The sequence below is a fragment of the Pyrus communis genome, chromosome 6 (assembly GCF_963583255.1).
Source record: "Pyrus communis chromosome 6, drPyrComm1.1, whole genome shotgun sequence".
Classification (NCBI taxonomy): domain Eukaryota; kingdom Viridiplantae; phylum Streptophyta; class Magnoliopsida; order Rosales; family Rosaceae; genus Pyrus; species Pyrus communis.
The window spans coordinates 26,301,359-26,316,553 of NC_084808.1; the positions used below are offsets into that span (position 1 = coordinate 26,301,359).

At 37.7% G+C, this 15,195-nt stretch overlaps 3 protein-coding genes and 1 pseudogene across 4 annotated transcripts; 3 read left to right on the forward strand and 1 right to left on the reverse strand.

The window, feature by feature from the left end:
• Positions 1 to 2,086: 2,086 nt before the first annotated feature.
• LOC137736326 (nuclear transport factor 2-like) lies at positions 2,087 to 3,475 on the reverse strand. The gene is made up of 5 exons (XM_068475614.1): positions 3,221 to 3,475; positions 2,975 to 3,131; positions 2,720 to 2,841; positions 2,538 to 2,628; positions 2,087 to 2,418 (listed from the first exon to the last, which is right to left on the reverse strand). Exons 1-5 carry the CDS (start codon positions 3,473 to 3,475, stop codon positions 2,087 to 2,089), a joined length of 957 nt encoding a protein of 318 aa, XP_068331715.1.
• A 2,138-nt stretch (positions 3,476 to 5,613) lies between these two features.
• LOC137737585 (uncharacterized) lies at positions 5,614 to 7,289 on the forward strand. 2 transcript variants are annotated; one of them, XR_011068832.1, is made up of 5 exons: positions 5,614 to 5,727; positions 5,818 to 6,166; positions 6,286 to 6,441; positions 6,545 to 6,669; positions 6,843 to 7,289. XR_011068832.1 is itself a non-coding variant. In XM_068477118.1 (4 exons), exons 1-4 carry the CDS (start codon positions 5,635 to 5,637, stop codon positions 6,562 to 6,564), a joined length of 618 nt encoding a protein of 205 aa, XP_068333219.1. In that variant the 5' UTR covers positions 5,614 to 5,634; the 3' UTR covers positions 6,565 to 7,289. The 2 variants fall into 2 exon arrangements, 1 of the variants encoding a protein (XP_068333219.1); XM_068477118.1 differs by having other exon boundaries at positions 6,545 to 7,289.
• On the forward strand, positions 6,926 to 10,182 carry LOC137736327 (pre-mRNA-splicing factor ATP-dependent RNA helicase DEAH10-like; annotated as a pseudogene).
• Positions 10,183 to 11,986: 1,804 nt separating this feature from the next.
• LOC137738198 (putative methylesterase 11, chloroplastic) lies at positions 11,987 to 14,928 on the forward strand. The gene is made up of 5 exons (XM_068477829.1): positions 11,987 to 12,633; positions 13,557 to 13,793; positions 14,077 to 14,220; positions 14,332 to 14,463; positions 14,561 to 14,928. The coding sequence occupies exons 1-5, from the start codon at positions 12,250 to 12,252 to the stop codon at positions 14,837 to 14,839; spliced, it is 1,176 nt and encodes a 391-aa protein (XP_068333930.1). The 5' UTR covers positions 11,987 to 12,249; the 3' UTR covers positions 14,840 to 14,928.
• The last annotated feature ends 267 nt before the right edge of the window (positions 14,929 to 15,195 follow it).

Sequence of the window (15,195 nt, forward strand, 5' to 3'; positions counted from 1 at the left end):
TCAAAATAAAAATTCAAAAACCCAAAAGAAATGCCATTAAACAGATAATAGTAAGCAAAAAGGAAAAAGAGAAAAAAGAGAAAAATGGTCAAGAAAGAGATAAAAAAAAAAAAAGGGACAATAAAGAAGGCGATCTTGTAGGGATGATGATCTGATACGACACGTACTTGATGTTGACGTGGAGTGACGAAAGATTCTCCGACACTTCTGGTCGCCACGTGTTCGCAATCCACAGTTACACACAGGTGTGTCTTGCGCCATGTCCGAAAGGACTAAAATACCCCTGCTGCTACGTGCACCGTCTGGAAAGGTATTGTGTCCATCCCCGCAAGTTGAAGGAAAGCGTGGCACCAGCAAAGGCCACAAGCACCTGTATCTTTTATTCGAGCGACAAAAAGAAGGGCGACCTTAAACTAAAAAGACTCGTGTCGGAAAAATTATCAACCACTTTTCACATCATTTGAATTCGTTATCTTCTAGCCACGAAAAAGTAATATTTTTCGTTATGTCACGACTCAATCGTTCAAGCGATAATCTAATATAATTAGAATTATATTGTATACGATAACATGATTAATTACACACAAATCTACTTGACGTGCATTTTTAGACCAAGAAACATATGATGGAAAATCAGCAGCATAAATACGAAACTTCCAATAATAATTAGGGAAATTTTATTTAAATGTGTATAACCTTATCTCTACATCCAACTTATTTTTTGCATCCATTTGATTTTTAACTAAACTACTAATAATATTTCTTTAAACCCAAATTTATTACCTAATATACCCCTATAAATTCAATTCAATATGTGAATTTATTTTTACACCCATTTGATTTATAACTCTATATTTACGTCGTTTGCAAATGAATAGTGAGAATTGAGGTGTGAATTCAGCCATGGCTGATGACAACACTGACACTTTTATAGATGTTGACAAAAAACCATGTATCACCATCTCTCTCTATGTGGTCTTTGTTTCATGAGCATATGTGTCTGCTACCATACCTTTTCATAGGAATCTTTCTATATGCTTCATGAAGTGCATGGAGCACTAGTAATCAAATTGGGTTTGTTTGAAAACATTACTGTTTGTTTGACAAGATAATATCTCTGTAATTTCGAAACTGCACACTCGCATATCAATTGCAATTTTTGCTTATGAAATTCCAACCGATCCACTACCACTGTACAAGTCTAACCAACAGCCAGGCCTTAAAAGATGTAAGACAACCACCACCAGCCTAAGATTTGTGGCACACATATTAATTTACAAGCACATATGTTGTAGACACAAGACTTACTTACCTACAAGATATCAAAGGCTACAAATTATAGTGAATTATATTGTATTTCAAGATGCATCTTGGTTAGTCTCTGGTGTTTGAATGTCAAAAACATTACTGTTTGTGTGAAATTGTAAATACCAATTTAGTACATGTAAAATTTAAAATACTCATCTTCTAAACTCCAAAAAATTGAAATCAAACGAACAAAAAAATTCATAAATTAAGTCATACTTTGGTTGGAGGATTCTAAACTTCAAAACACCATCCATCAATAATTTTTTATTTTTTTTTCTCTATGAAAGCTATTAGAGTTTTTACCAGAATGAACGTAGGATAAAGAAAGAGCGATGATATGGTTTAATTATAGTGTTTGAATTTATTGACAAATTTGAGTTTTATTATTAATTTCATTTTGTACTTAATAGTAATTATGCAATAGAATAAAATAGACAATTAATATTTAAAATAAATTAGATGTAAAAATAAGTTACATGGGTTTAAATAAAATTTCTCAACCTCACAATTCCATTTTTGTCTACATTGCAGAGTAAATGGGCTTCTAAATGCGGCATTTCATTGGTGATCCTTTCAGGACCATTGCTTGTTCAAACACTTTTTAGACCAAAAAACAAGAGAGAGAGAATAATAATAAAACTGGGGAAAACTCAGAAAGGTCAAAGACCTCCCAAGTAACATGGCCGCTCTCTAACTTGTGCCTACCAAAAACTAATGCCTTCTGTATGAAATCTCTCAAGTAAATAAGCTTCTTATGTTTTAAGTTCCTTAGTCTAATTTAAGCAGCAGCAGATTTCGCCGTTTGACGAGGAGCTTTTCCTCCATTCTGGTAAGACTTCTGGTTCTGATAACCTTCTGCATTGCGCCCGGCATTCCCCCTAGCTGCTGGACCACCAGAGAATTCACGATATTCGCCCCTCTTCTCCTGATCATCTCTTCCATAACCACGGCCTCCGCTGTAGTTCCCGCGGCCTACATTGTAGTTCCCGCGGCCTCCATTATAGTTCCCGCGGCCTTCAGTGTAATTATCACGCCCATAGTTCTCGCGGCCCCTAAAGTTGTCATTTCGGTAGCCACCCCTTCCTGATGAGAACCTTCCTTTGTCGCCGGCTGTATGAATAAAATAGATCGTGAGAATATTTGAATTTTGTACAAGAGAAATGCACGTAATTGAGGAAGCAATGAATAACGTTTCGACTTGCCTCGTCTCTCTTCAACGTGTAGCTCACATTCGCCGCATTTGATCGGAGATGCCTTAAGCGCACGTTGCATGGAGTCAGCAGATTCAAATTCCACAAACCCAAAACAATTTCCCTGATTCTGGATACGCAAAGTGTAATGTGCAAGGAGTAAGTAGCAATAAACCAAAAGGGTCAATTCAAGAAGAGTACACACAAAACGTAAAGCATACCCAATTGCTTCTAACTTGAATCCCGTTCCGCTTGATGGGTCCGTAAGGCTTGAATATCTTCTCCAGTTCTTCACGAGTCGCATCCATGGGCAACTTGGCGACGAAAATGGCATGAGACTTAACTGCAACAGTAAATAAGAAGGGTACAAAGTATGAATACTTTTTCCCAACAGCGAGAAAGTTATGTAACACCTCGTATATTGGCAGAGACAAAACAGGTGAATGTTAATACTACACCGTAAAAGGAATATCAACCTGCGGGGACATTATTCTTTTCCATAGCAGTGTTGTTTCGGGGAGTTAAAGCTTCAGGCGTTCCAGGTGCACGCGGTTGCTCAACAGGTTTGGGCGCAGGTTTTCGTGCAGGTGTCCTCACAACGAATGGAGCTTTATTCTCACTCAAAGCAGTCACCTGAACCAAGAAACAATCAGATAATATACATAAGTAGAAGTCTAGTGATGCCAAGTACCAACTACAAGATATCCCAAACAATAACCCACCACTGCTGCAAAAGACTTCTTCGGAGCATCATTCTGGGTGATAGAAGCTGTGGCTTCCGTTTCTTTCTGGGCAACACTCCGTCTTGATTCAATGGGATCATCAGCACTAACACTATATTTAGTAACAGGTTCCGGAAAATTTTCCATCACATCATTCCCTCTCTTTCCATTAGTATTTTCAACCTCCACAGATGTAGTTTGACTGACCACGGGCTGATCAGCAACGGCAGCGGGCTCTGTAACAACTGATACCATAATATCCATAAATAATCTGTTTACCAAAAAGTGAAGCAACAACCAACCAGCAAACCAGCACCTATACAATATAACATACCATGGTTGGAGGGCACAGGCGCTTGTGGTGTATTTTCATCGACATTACTTGGCACAAGATCCACATATTTAAAGATATCGTTCAAGACAAAGTATCCGTTGTGTTGCGGGGCTAGAAAGAAAGTTTGAGTAAAATTTCTTCGCACGTTGTCATCCCCAGTTAAATACCCAGTCACTAAAACAATCACTCCACCATTGAATGAAAACTGAGAATCAGTGGTTGATATCTCTAAATCACCATAATTCTGGTAGCCCATGGACAGTAGCATGCTCTCAATGCCCTATTTCAAAACAAATACCGATTAAATCATCAGAATACGCACGAGACCTCTGGTCAACACAAACATGCTGCTTAAACACCCCTAAATTTTGAGCTAATAGAGAATACCAACATGAAATTTTTTAACAACTAAAGCTGCCAAAGACCAATGCAGGCAAAAGAAGCAAGAAAGAACAGCTAAAGGCCACCATATTAACAATCTAATGCCCCAACCAATTCCCAATAGGGCTGACAAACAGGTTGAGTTTGTCGTGTTCATGTCTTTTCGTGTCATACCGTTTATCTTAAAATCACAAGGTAATGAGAATCTGTAAAGAAACTAGTAAACTTTTTACAAGACATACTTCCATAGTTGTCACTGTCGTCGTCGAACCATCTGGTCCAGGACGAGATAGCACACTTGACTCCTGGTAAAATTTATGGAGCACCTGAGAATCGTTTTGAAAGAAATCATAATATTGGTTTATGAAAATATTGCCCACGTCCGTTGCTGTAGGTAGGTTTTCTGATTGATTTGCCATCTCTGCAACTACAAAGGTATTGTTAAATTTTATAACGGAATTAAATAAAAATGATATGATCCAAATTTACAATCTTTTTGTTTTTGTTTTGTTTCTGGACCCAAATCTACAGACTTTACGTCACGAATCAGAAACCCTTGCAAAAACAAACAAGTATTTAAATCAAATAGCAAAGAAAACAAAAGTCGGATCCGAAAACTATGAACAGCAAGACGCAGCAGAATCGGCTTCAAACAATCACACCCGTCCGTTCACAATACAATGCAATCAATTAAAAAACTCAACGACCCAGAAGAGAGGAGTCGAAATGCACCAGATGACGGCAGCAGGTCGGAGTGTGCGGGCCAAAGAAGCGCTGCGGGGCTCCAACTCCAGAGAGGAGAGAGAAAATGAGAGAGAGAGAGAGAGAGAGAGAGAGTAGTAATTGGTCTGGAGAATCTGGAGATGTGAAGGTTGAGATTTATTGTAGGCGATTTGTTTGGGTTTTCCTACGATTTGTTCTCCTCACTCGCCAACTGCCTTTTCCTGGAGTTGGAGGGAATTTTTCGTATTTTTGCAATTCGGGAGAGTTTTTTTTTTATTTTTTTTATTTTTTTATTTTATCAAAGGATGAATTTTGCCATATTAAATGTTAGATTAGCCATTGATAGAGTTTGAATTCATTCTGTTAACAAGAATTAACACCTTTCCGCCCATGTAAATTAGAGTAAATTGTAGTAATGATCCCTTAACTTTAAATCAATTAGAGCAATGATCCCTTAACTAAAAATTTATTACCATTGAACTATCAACTCATCAAAATGTGCAGCTATGATTTTTTAACTAAAAATTTATTACCATTGGTCCTTCAATTTTAATTAAACTAGAGAAATTGTCCCTCAATTTTAACCCAATTGAATCAATGATCCCTCAACTTTAACCTAATTGTAGCAATGGTCCTTCCAACATAACTCATTTTGACAAAATTCTGACAAAGTTGACGAAAATGACCATATCTACATGTTTTGATGAATTGAGGGACCAATGATAATGAATTTTTATTTAAAGGACCATTACTCCAATTTGATTAAAATTAAAGAACAATTTCTACAATTTACTTTGTAAATTAATATTGTACAAAAATTTAAACTTGACGACCTTGATTTGTTTAAATAATGGAAAAGTTTATGATCTAACGGCTATGATTGGTGCTTTATGCCATGTTGCTGGGAGCAACAGTCAAACCCCCAAAATTTCAAAAATTAGGGTTTAGGGTGGGTGGCAATCATACACCAATAGAAATGTGCGGAATCGCTTTGATCATTCGCGGCATTCGTTTTCATCTATCTTCCCTATTTCTCAATTCCACACTTCAAGTCCTCAACTCCGATCAAGTCAGTCTCCTTCTTATTCTGTTTTTCCATGAAAAATCAAAGCTTTTTGGCTTCACAATTTAGCTAACTGACATTGTTGGTACTGAGCAGCTTGCATTCGACATTGACGACCTCAGAGAAGCTTTACGGAGGAGGGGTCCCGATAGCTTAGGCAGCACGAAGCTTCTTCTCCATTCACCCATTTTGAATCGTCTCCCGGTGCGAGAAATTGTGTCTTCCATTGAGGGGGAAGTAAAGGAGGAGTCGCGTTGCGAAGGCGATGAAGGCAATTGTTTCTATTTGGAAAATGGTCGAACACCTCATTTGCATACCCATTTCAGCACCGTTCCCTGGTCGTCTGCTGAGTTGCACTTCCTGGGTGCCACTTTGCAGCTCAGGGGAGTAAGCCTTGTAGTTCAGCCATTGATAGATTCGGCCAAGAATATCCTTGTTTATAATGGTATGCAGTTGTTTTTGAGTTTCTCCTTCTTCTTCTTTTTCTGTAGCATTGCATTTTGTTTAAGTTTTCTTGCTGTTGGATATTGAATTTTGATTCTACTGTAATGTTGTTTTTGAAAGGTGAAATCTTTGGTGGAATAGATATTGGTAGTGATGAGAACGATGGCGAAGTCCTTCTGCAGTTGCTGGGAGAGTGCTGTTTGGGTTCAATTCCAGGTGTTCTTTCTAGGATCAAGGGGCCTTGGGCTATCATCTATTGGCAGGTAACTTCGAGTGGTAAGTTTGGTTTTATTTTACGGCCATTTGCTGCAGCAGCTTTCTTAATTTGGATATGTTTCTGAGTTTAATCTGAGACTAATTAGTTTTTGTTTCTGTATAGTGATTATCTTAGGAGTATAATTACTGGTGTTGCTTGATTACTAGTTGAAAAACGGCTAATCGAGGAGGTTCGGAAGAACGATACTTTGATTATTGTTGGCGAAACTGGAAGCGGAAAAACGACACGTATGTAATTCTTCTATATATTCTGTGTAAGTTTTACAAATGCATCATTGAATATGTATTTATGTGCAGATTGTTTTGTTTCGAATTTCTGTATTTGTTTGGATTTTGTAGTTCTGAGCTTTCAGCTTGATGTTGTTTTTTCCTGTGGTATAATCTCTTTTTTGTTTCTCTAGAATTACCTCAGTTTTTGTTCAATGCTGGGTTTTCCGGGGACGGAAAAGTCATTGGGGTAACTCAACCGAGGCGTGTGGCTGCGATGACCGTGGCAAAACGGGTTGCTGAGGAATGTGGTGTTAATTTGGGTCAAAAAGTTGGTTACTCCATCATATTTGAGGATGTGACGTCTAGTTCGACAAGGATAAAGTACATGACAGATGCATTGCTACTGAGGTAAATTTGGTGAATAACTTGGTTAGGCAAATGCTTTCTCCCTAGGAATTTCATCTAGAAGCTCAAATAACATACTTAACAATCAATTTTGGCATATAGAGACATATCTCAGCAAAAAAATAGTTTCTTTCCGTTGGTGTAAAACCGTGTTGTTGTCTGTCTAGATCTAGATTTTGGCATAGCTATAATTTTTATGAACTGATATAACGGTTGGCGCACTTCCAGGGACGCACTATTGGATCCATATCTCTCTGGGTATTCAGACATAATTATTGATGAAGCTCATGAGAGAACTGTCCAGACTGATGTGCTACTAGGCTTGCTGAAAAATGTACAAAAAGCAAGGTCAATCCCTCAACAACCTCCAAAATACAAATAATGACGTGCCTTTGAAAGAAAACAGTGCTCAGGTCTTCCATTTTCTCAATAAGTACCAAGGAAGGACCCCGTTGAAGTTAATTATCATGTCTGCCAGTTTGGATGCAAAAAAATTTGCTGAGTACTTCGGAGGTGCAAGAGCTGTTCACATCCAGGGTCGACAGTTTCCTGTGGATGTATTCTATACAAGATTATCTAGATGCTTCGTTAACCACAATGTTGCAGGTATTTAGTGCCTTCATCAGTATTTAGTGTTAGATTCATCTGGAGAAGGGCCATGTATTCCTAAATAATGTACATGTTCTTGTAATATAACTTATTTGTATAATTGTGGTGTTAGATTCATCTGGAGCAGGGACCTGGTGATATACTTGTATTTTTGACGGGTCAAGAAGAAATTGAATCTGCAGAAAGACTAGTCAAAGAAAGAATTAAACAGTTGCCAGAAAACAGTAAAAAACTATTAGCTGTTCCTATATACTCATCTCTTTCGTCAGAATATCAAATGCGAGTTTTTGCACAAGCCCCTTCTGGATTTCGTAAGGTAACTTAATGATGTCCATTGGCTTTTAAATATGAATAGGAAGCATCAAGATATTTTGTGACTGTTGCATAACAAGTTGTCAAGTGAAGAGCAATGTCACCCCCAAGATATTCAATCACTCACCTCACCCCCTTTTTATTGCCAATTTTGCTCCTAAATTAAAGTGTTTTTTTTTAAAATTATTTTTGTTTCATAATAAATTATTTTTTAGGTTAATTAATGAAAATTTTTCTATAACTATCATATAATTCGAGCTTCTTCTAATTGTCTACACTTTTGGTTTGTGTATTGTATCTTACATATGTGTTCGTGTAAAGTTGTTCTTTTCATGGACTTGATCATGGGGAAAATCTACACATTGTTGGAAAAGGAAGGTTTCTGATACATATTCATTTGGTGATCTCGATTCTGTAATCATATTAAATTTTCCTGTTAGGTAATATTGGTAACAAATATTGCTGAGACATCATTGACAATATCTGGAATCAAGTATGTTGTAGATCCTGGGTTTGTAAAAGCACGTTACTATGATCCAAACAAAGGGTTGGAATCTTTGGTTGTTGTCCCAATTTCAAAAGCACAGGCTCTTCAAAGTAGGTAAGCATAGCTGGTCAGGGGGATCTAACAAGAATTCATAAAAATAAAATTATCAGTTTCAAAGATAATTAAAGTAATTTTTATATATATATGTTATACGAATAGTTAGATTTCTTTGGCAGCTCAATTTAACACTTTTATATACTGCAATATCATATCGTTAAATTTAGTTTATGACCTGTGGATATTTGAACTGATGATTAAGAACTATAACTTTGTATGACAAATAACTCCACTCTGCAGTGGGCGTGCACGGAGAGAAGGACCAGGGAAATGCTTCCGCGTCTACCCAGAAGACCAATTTGGGAAACTTGAGGATTCGACAAAGGCAGAGATCAAGCGATGCAACCAACCTCTCTAATGTCATTTTGCAACTTAAGGCACTGGGTGTTGATGATATCACTGGGTTTGACTTCATAGAAAAACCATCAAGGTAAAATCTCGGATAGGTTTTTTTACTTGTTTCTTATGATGCCTTTTGTGGCTAGATGTTGATGGTAGAAAGCAATATTTGTATTTTTGTCAAGCAGTTAGTTCTTCTAATAAATATTGCTTTCTCATCTCCCAGAGAATTTTATCATACATGAATCTTATTTGAACAGGTTGGCTATTGTCAAATCACTGGAGCAATTGTTCGTACTGGGTGCTTTGACAGATGACTGCAAATTGTCAAATCCAGTTGGAATCCAAATGGCTCGCCTTCCCTTAGACCCTGTTTATTCAAGGGCTCTAATTGTAGCAAGTGAATTCAATTGCCTGGAAGAGATGTTGATAAGTGTTGCAGTGCTCTCTGTGGAATCAATATTTTTTAATCCCCGTGACAAAATAGAAGAGGTGTTTGTGTATGAAGCATTACCTATTTGTCTCCCGTTAATTTCTCATAGATTATATAATGTAGTTATACTTCTCTTTCATGATCTCACAATACGGTGAACTGTTGTCTTTTACAGTACTACTCTAACTTGCTATACATTTCTTCCTGTTGTCAGGTGAGAACTGCACAGAAATCCTTTGCAAGTCCAGAGGGAGACCACCTCACTTTGGTTAATGTATATCGAGCATCCAATGAGTTCTTGGACAAGAGAGCAGGTCTTAGTAAAGAGAAGCGTGAAAAAGCTTTCTGGAAATGGTGCAAGGATAATTTCATTCATAGTCACTCCTTGACAAATGCTCGTGACATTCACAGGTCGGTTATTTCTCTTCCTTCTTAAGTTATAGACACGTTTCTGCTGGTCTCACACAATCAGACTGGATTTTGTGCCCCTGTTTTGGAAGTTCAGTGTGTCCATTATGGTGTAGATTGAAGTAATTAGCTTCGCTAAATTTAATAGATGTTTGTTTGCAGACAAATTCAAGGACATGTTGAACAAATGGGTCTTCGTATCACCTCTTGTGGGGATGATGTGCTTCAGTTTTGCAGATGTCTTGCCACTTCTTTCTTCCTCAATGCAGCCTGATGGAACGTACAGGTCTTGAACTTACCTTGACATGTTTTGAAATTCTTTTGGCTGGTTTCTTTTACGCTCCAAAGCTTGTACCCTTCTACGTGTATTTTTAATTCTCTCTTGGATTGATGTACGACCTCTCACAGTTAATTAATCAAATGACAGGGCTTTAGGTGAGGTGGTTTCTATCCACCCATCTTCCGTAATAAGGAATAGACCAGAGTGCCTAGTTTACAACGAACTGGTCGAAACTAGTAGAAAATTCATCCGCAACACAACTAGAATCGACTTTTTGTGGCTAACTGAGCTTGCTCCTCAATTCTATGCCATGCAGAACTGAATGTAGCGCGAAGAGGTATGCTTATTGGATTATTCGGAGATCCCATTGTTGGCTGCACAATCTGCAGCGAATTTTTTCTTTGTTTTTATGAAGTTCTTACTTAGTACCATATTACATGGAGGCATGGCTCGGAATCTCAGATGATTTGTTCGAAGGCTCTATCGCCATTCGCTTTTCTTCATGCCTGATCCTGACGTGCAACAGAGTAAGGAGCGATTGCAGAATCGGTGGCTTGGACGTCAGATGCTGACCGGCCTACTTATGAACTAGAGCCTTCATGAAGAGCTTAATCCTGTCCAGCCAAGCAGCCCCCTGCAACGGCTTCACAATTGCGAAAATGACGAGAATTGCTGTCGTAGCGTTCGGAGAACATGCTGTCGATGCTAACCATCTAAAGCTGAACTAAATCCGTGTCGGATCCCCTTTACTATCTTGTGTTGCAGTTACAATGCAACAAGAGGTCAATGATTTCGAGAATTTTTTCGATGTGACATTCATGCTCTCAACAACGTGTCAATCGCATTACTTTAGTTTTAACTTTTGAGTATCCAATGTGAAAGTTTGACTTGCAAACGGAGTTAGGCCGGTCAGCTAGGGCAATGTGGCCGGCCCCTACAGTCGTACCGGAGTCAATCTCCCAGTATGTTACAGTAGTTTAATTCAGAGAAATTTCGTAAGCTAAGCATATAAAGTCAAAAGAAAATTAAAAAGTCATCGTTCAACTCATCCAATTCAGTTATGATGCCACGATTTCTGGTAAATCTGAGAAAGACAGAGCAAATATTAATGCATTCCCTCCTAATCTAACAGACACATTTGGTCAAAATAAGTGGCTTGGAAAAATGAATACTTAAATTCTTTAGTTTTTTTTTTTTTTTTTTTTTTTAAATCAGGGCGCTGATCTCGAATTTTAGCTTAATTTGATCTAAAAATATAGAGTAATGTTATACTTATCATATACTTGTATTATTATTTATACAATCTTTTTAAAACAGGAAGAGTTCACCAACATATGTGGATTCCATCTCTATTAGAGAGATAGTACGAATGATAGTACAAATATGTGGTAAAATTCACATTTTTGAAAAATCTGTGAGTATTAGTTCTGAACAAGTCACAATGTGGAGCAACGATCATTTTGAATATTTCTGTTAAAACTCTCATTTGAAATACAAGGTTTCAAGGAAAAATAAGGGATAGAAGTGTTAACAAATTTGCCGAAAATGACTATTGCTCTACACTCTACGACGTAAAAAATTAGGAATCAATGCGCGCATAAGTTGCAAAGCTCAAATTGAACCAAAATTGTTAGAGGAATACTCAAATTTCTCTTTCCAGATACAAGTTTAGTCTTCCCTTCAGTAGTACCACAGATATTTTCCTTAATTTTTCTCATTTTCCATCGTAAGCTTGTGTGAAAACAACTAAAAACATATGAAAATAGAGAAAGGACATAAATTGCCAGAAGAATGTCCTCTTTGTTTAAAAATTCAAAATATATTAATTACCTTCCATGGGATTTGGATCCTATCTGAGGATTTTAGGGATTCTCATATCTTAGTCATTCATTTTTCATCGTGCGGTCAGAAATCAACTAACCTTTTTTTATTTAAAATTAAACACAAATAGTATTTGAAAATTGATCACACGATATACGATGAACGGTTAGGATGTAAGTGGATCCGAAGAGGATCCCTTTCCCCTTCCATGAACCTTCAAATAATGCAAATATTTTGTCACACCTCTCAGATTAGTATTTTAATACTTTACAATTCGGTCAAACTTTGTGTTCCCCTCTTTACATTCTCCTGCTACATCGTCAACAACGCACATAAATCACACAACAACTTTTCAAGTCTCTCTCACATCTGAAGACTGCTGCACCAATGGGGAACTCAATGGCATGCTTCTCGCCGGCGCACAAGCCCAGAAACTTGATCCGAAACCCCTCGAAGCGGCCAACGTACTCTTCGCCGTCCTTGGCTTCCGCTGGTAGTACTAGAAGATCGGTAAACGGTTCGACCAAGAAGAAAGAGCGGCTTTCCGATGCTGATGACTTGTTGCTTCAGCAACAAGCTAGGGAGGCTGTTCTGCTGTTCCAGAACGTCCAGAAGAACGGCGGTTCTTCGCAACTGTTTAACCGGTCCACTTCCGTTGTGTATCCCTCACCGGCTCCTAAGAATCAGGGGTTCGCGAAGAGCTCGAGCTCTAGGCAGCGTTTGCGGTCGGATACTCTCGGATTTCAGCCTCTTGAGCTTGTTGATAAGCAGGTTTGACATGTTAATCTTTTGTTTTTAATCTCTGTTTATAGTAATCCAAACGTTCTCATTTTTGTTCGGTAAAAAACTGCCCAATATTAATCACTTTTTCCGGTTGAAAACGGACGATTTGTTCGTTTAAGTTCGGCATGAATAGGCCGAATGGATTTTGCAAACAAAAGTCAAACATTGTGTTCGGTTGTGTACTACCGCGTTTGGTGTTGGTGTGCCGTACAAAACAATAACCCTTAATTTAATTTTTTAAAGATCGAAAAGACAAAGTGTTCGTTTGGAAGCGCTTTTAAAATGACTGAAAGTGTTTCAAGAAAGTTTGGAAGCGCTTTTAAAATGACTGAAAGTGTTTCAAGAAAATGTTTTTTATTTTCTAGAATTCAATTGCGTTTTTATTAAAAATTGATTCCATAAACATTTTCATCCAAAACACTTTCAAACGAGCTGATAATCTCGAGAGACAACGGTTAGCCCCTTTATTGCCTTTTCACATGAGCGAAAAATTGAAAACATATTTTATTATTGGTCAACTACAATTAAAGGACATTACATCACCTTCTATTCTATGGAATGATTTTTCATTTTTGGCCGGCTGCATCAAGATTTTGAAGGAAGGCGAATATTTCAGCTCATAAACATATAGGTTTGATTAATTCAAAGCTTTGCGTCGAAGATTTGAGATAGGTCAGGGTTAGTCAGTGTTTAAAATATAATGAAGATAATTGTCAATAATGACCGAAAATAAGTTCTTTTTTATTCGAGCAATATTTCTAATATGATCAAATGAAAGCGAAAAAACTTATATTTGGCCTAGTACATGATGATTTTAGTGTGATGGACTAGTTAATTTGGCTTGTTAATCAGTCCTTTTCTGCTTCAACAATTTTCAAAAGTGTATATATAGTCAATTTTTGTGTTTGTAGGACGTGAAGACTGATGAACTGGAAACCAATCATTTTATCCTAGTTCATGGAGGTGGCTTTGGTGCTTGGTGCTGGTACAAAACCATGACACTTTTGGAAGAAAGTGGGTTCAAAGTTGATGCAGTTGACCTGACCGGTTCTGGAGTTCACTCATTTGATACAAACAACATTACGAGTCTTGCACAATACGTCAAGCCACTCACTGACATCCTTGAGAATCTTGGGGTTGGGAAGAAGGTTTGCTCCCCTCCCTCCCTCTCTCTCTCTCTCTCTCTCTCTCTCTCTCTCTCTCTCTCTCGGGTTTAGGGCACAAACACGTATTAAGTACGAACACAAGTACATAACACATTTGATGGTCATGTCGACTAATCAAATGTAGGGGACGGTTGAAGTGGTGTGCACCACTCAATTTGCATTCCATAATTATTGTATTTTAGGTGTTCATATTCAGTTTGTGTTTGTATTGTAGTCGGACGCTTTGTGTACATTAATAATTTATTTTCCTTCCTCTAAAATGCAGGTGATTTTGGTTGGACATGATTTTGGTGGCACATGTATCTCATATGCAATGGAGTTGTTTCCATCTAAAATTGCAAAAGCCATATTCATTTGTGCAGCAATGTTAACCAGTGGGCAGACCACTCTTAATCTCTTTGCTCAACAGGTTTGCCCTCCAATCCACACAATAATAACATAATTAATATCATATTTCTACAGATAATTTTTTGTTAATCTTCATAAACCAAACTAATTAATCCTGTTAATCTTAACGCAGACTGGATCGAACGATCTCATGCGACAGGCTCAGAGATTCTTGTATGCCAATGGGAAGGATCAGCCTCCTAGTGCTATTACTCTTGACAAAAAACTGTCCGAAGACTTATTGTTCAATCAAAGTCCTGCAAAGGTACGTTGTATAAACTACAACAGAGCTCAAGCGCTAATCAATTAGTTTTTTCCGTTTGATATCGAAGCTAATTTTCGTCCTCCTTAATCCAAACCAGGATGTTGCACTGGCATCAGTCTCAATGAGGCCAATCCCCTTTGCACCAGTAACAGAGAAGCTTTCTCTTTCCGACGAGAACTACGGCGCTGTCAGGCGGTTTTTCGTAGTGACTCAAGAAGATCATGCCATAACCGTTCCATTACAAGAAGCCATGACCGAATCCAACCCACCGGAACAGGTTTTCCGGCTTAAGGGCTCCGATCATGCACCCTTTTTCTCAAGGCCACAGGCTTTGCATAGGATATTAGTAGAGATATCACAACTTCCTCCAGTGTAGGCATGAGCTGATCTGCCAAATCACATAGGCTTCAGTACACACAGTGGAAGGGAATGTATAAAAAATAAAACTTTGTTTAATTTATTCAACTAACTGTCATCCGTGAGAAAATATTCGTAACATCGAAAATATATGATATATGAAAAATGGCAAGGGAGCATCATGTGTATTTTTTATACTTTACCACTTGAATGGTAATTTGGTAATTATGGTTTTACACTTGATGCACAGATAAATTTTTCAATGTGCCGAGAATACAACTTAATACATCAAGTGTCATAATACAATTGATTAATGTACCGAACTTGTTCGAAACACATTAAAAAATCTCTTTGCTGCATGGCGAACAAACCGGA

What these genes read in the sequence shown, in the direction of transcription:
- LOC137736326 (XM_068475614.1), bottom strand. Translation starts at nt 3,475, where the DNA reads ATGGTATCAGTTGTTACAGAGCCCGCTGCCGTTGCTGATCAGCCCGTG. An exon ending in AGAAGTCTTTTGCAGCAGTG is followed by an intron (nt 3,132 to 3,220) that starts GTGGGTTATTGT and finishes TTCTTGGTTCAG; the next exon opens with GTGACTGCTTTGAGTGAGAA. An exon ending in TTCAAGTTAGAAGCAATTGG is followed by an intron (nt 2,629 to 2,719) that starts GTATGCTTTACG and finishes TTGCGTATCCAG; the next exon opens with AATCAGGGAAATTGTTTTGG.
- LOC137737585 (XM_068477118.1), top strand. Translation starts at nt 5,635, where the DNA reads ATGTGCGGAATCGCTTTGATCATTCGCGGCATTCGTTTTCATCTATCT. An exon ending in GAATATCCTTGTTTATAATG is followed by an intron (nt 6,167 to 6,285) that starts GTATGCAGTTGT and finishes TGTTTTTGAAAG; the next exon opens with GTGAAATCTTTGGTGGAATA. An exon ending in TTGGCAGGTAACTTCGAGTG is followed by an intron (nt 6,442 to 6,544) that starts GTAAGTTTGGTT and finishes GTTTCTGTATAG; the next exon opens with TGATTATCTTAGGAGTATAA.
- LOC137738198 (XM_068477829.1), top strand. Translation starts at nt 12,250, where the DNA reads ATGGGGAACTCAATGGCATGCTTCTCGCCGGCGCACAAGCCCAGAAAC. An exon ending in TTGAGCTTGTTGATAAGCAG is followed by an intron (nt 12,634 to 13,556) that starts GTTTGACATGTT and finishes TTGTGTTTGTAG; the next exon opens with GACGTGAAGACTGATGAACT. An exon ending in TCAATCAAAGTCCTGCAAAG is followed by an intron (nt 14,464 to 14,560) that starts GTACGTTGTATA and finishes AATCCAAACCAG; the next exon opens with GATGTTGCACTGGCATCAGT.